The 1,930-nt window shown below is 45.2% G+C and overlaps 1 protein-coding gene across 1 annotated transcript; it reads right to left on the bottom strand.

Annotated features, from left to right (window-relative positions):
• Window positions 1-941: 941 nt before the first annotated feature.
• LOC119602420 lies at window positions 942-1,592 on the bottom strand. Its single transcript, XM_037953931.1, has one exon. The coding sequence runs from the start codon at window positions 1,590-1,592 to the stop codon at window positions 942-944; it is 651 nt and encodes a 216-aa protein (XP_037809859.1).
• Window positions 1,593-1,930: the final 338 nt, after the last annotated feature.

Here is a 1,930-nt window from a genome sequence, read left to right as displayed (position 1 = left end):
CGACTCTCAGCATTACGTTTCCACGTGAGTTTAGAGTCTAGGATTACGCCAAGATATTTGGCTTCGCTTGAGGTGTTCAAAATGGTACCATCCAAACGCGGAGGTCTGAATTCTGGAATTTTGTACCTCCTGGTGAAAAGAACCAGTTCAGTTTTGGCCGGGTTGACACCCAGACCGTTTTCCTTGGCCCATGATAGTAGAACGCTGAGGGCTGATTCCATGAGTTCACTTATTGTGGGAAGAAACTTCCCTTGAATAAGGAGCACGACGTCGTCAGCATATGCGACTACTTTGAAGCCCATCCTACTGAGTCTGAAAAGGATTTTATTCACGACAAGATTCCACAGGAGTGGAGAGATAACACCACCTTGTGGTGTGCCCCTTGTCACGACTTTCCTTGTCTTGCCAATACCCATATTAGAGTTAATGGCCCTACTCTTAAGCATGTTTTCTGTCCAGTTTTTTATCCGCTGATCGACACCTAGGTCACCCAGTGCATCGGCTATTGCGGATATGTTCACGTTGTTAAACGCACCCTCAACGTCCAAGAAAGATGCCATAACATATTCCTTTATGTCAAGTGCCTTCTCTATGGTTCCGACAACGTCATGTAAGGCTGTCTCCACCGACCTTTCTTTCAGGTATGCGTGTTGTGCTCTACAGAAGTTATCAGGAGAGATAATGCTCCTGACATGGATGTCGACCAATCTTTCCAATGTTTTCAATAAAAACGATGACAGACTGATCGGCCTATAGTCTTTGGCGGTACTATGGTTTACTTTTCCCGCTTTGGGGATAAATACCACTGTAACCTCTCTCCATACTTTAGGAATGTATCCTGTTTCCAGGCTGCTCCTAAATATCATAATTAGCCATGGCATGATGGTGGTGATCGATTTTTGGAGTAGTGCTGGGAATATCCCATCTGGCCCTGGGGATTTTTAGGGCTTGAAGGATGACACCGCCCACGAAATTTTCTCCATACTAACAATGGAACTGACTAATTCACTTATGTGGATTCGAGAAGCTGCGAGGTGCTCCAAAGTGGAGCCTTCATTTTCATCATCTCTGCAACCCGGAAAGTGTGTCTCCATAAGTAGTTCCAGAGTTTCGGTGCTACTTTCAGTAAAGTTACCATCCGGTTTCATCAGGAATCCAGGCGTACCGGGGTCTTTGGATAGCACCTTACGTAGACGTGATGCCTCCGTGGTACTCTCCAGCTCCTCACAGAAACGCTTCCAGGATTCTTTCTTAGCCCTTCTGGTTTCCCTCTTGAAAGTATTGAAGCTTTGACGATAGTCGTCCCAGCTTAACGGGTTCTGATCCCTCTTCGCTTTATTAAATAGTTTCCCACATTCTTTCCTTACCTGCATTAGTTTAGGATTCCACCATGGTTGCCGGAATTTCCTAGGTACCTGCCGCATCCTACATGAAGCTTCCCTTAAAGTCCTGGATAGATAATCTACTGAGTCGTCCAAGTCCTGTGTACCATGCAGTCCATCCGTTTCCGGAGGTGGTATGGTATCAACCAGATTACCGAATTTGACCCAGTCGGTTTTCCTAGGATTTCTAAAGGGGTTTTCCCTAGCCATCGTAAGCTGTATCGTAAAGATTATTCTGTGATGATCAGAGAATGAGCACTCGAGTGATACTCTCCAATCAAGAATTCTGACTGAGTCAGTGTTCCCTACCAAAGTAATATCAATGACCTGTTCCCTGATCCTATTGAAAAACGTTGGTCTATTACCCCTATTGCAAACACTAAGGTTAGTAGTTAGAAGGTATTGAAGTAAAAACTCACCCCTGTCATTTATATCCGAGCTCCCCCACAGAGTATGATCGGCATTAGCATCACATCCTATGACAAGATCATGGCCCCTTGTATCACACCATTCTATTAGTGTGCGTACGGCACGTGAGGGCGGATTGT

Source organism: Lucilia sericata, unplaced genomic scaffold (assembly GCF_015586225.1).
Source record: "Lucilia sericata isolate MDLA Ls3-8-SP2 unplaced genomic scaffold, ASM1558622v1 Contig000229F_arrow, whole genome shotgun sequence".
Classification (NCBI taxonomy): domain Eukaryota; kingdom Metazoa; phylum Arthropoda; class Insecta; order Diptera; family Calliphoridae; genus Lucilia; species Lucilia sericata.
This window is presented reverse-complemented; position numbering and strand designations above follow the sequence as displayed.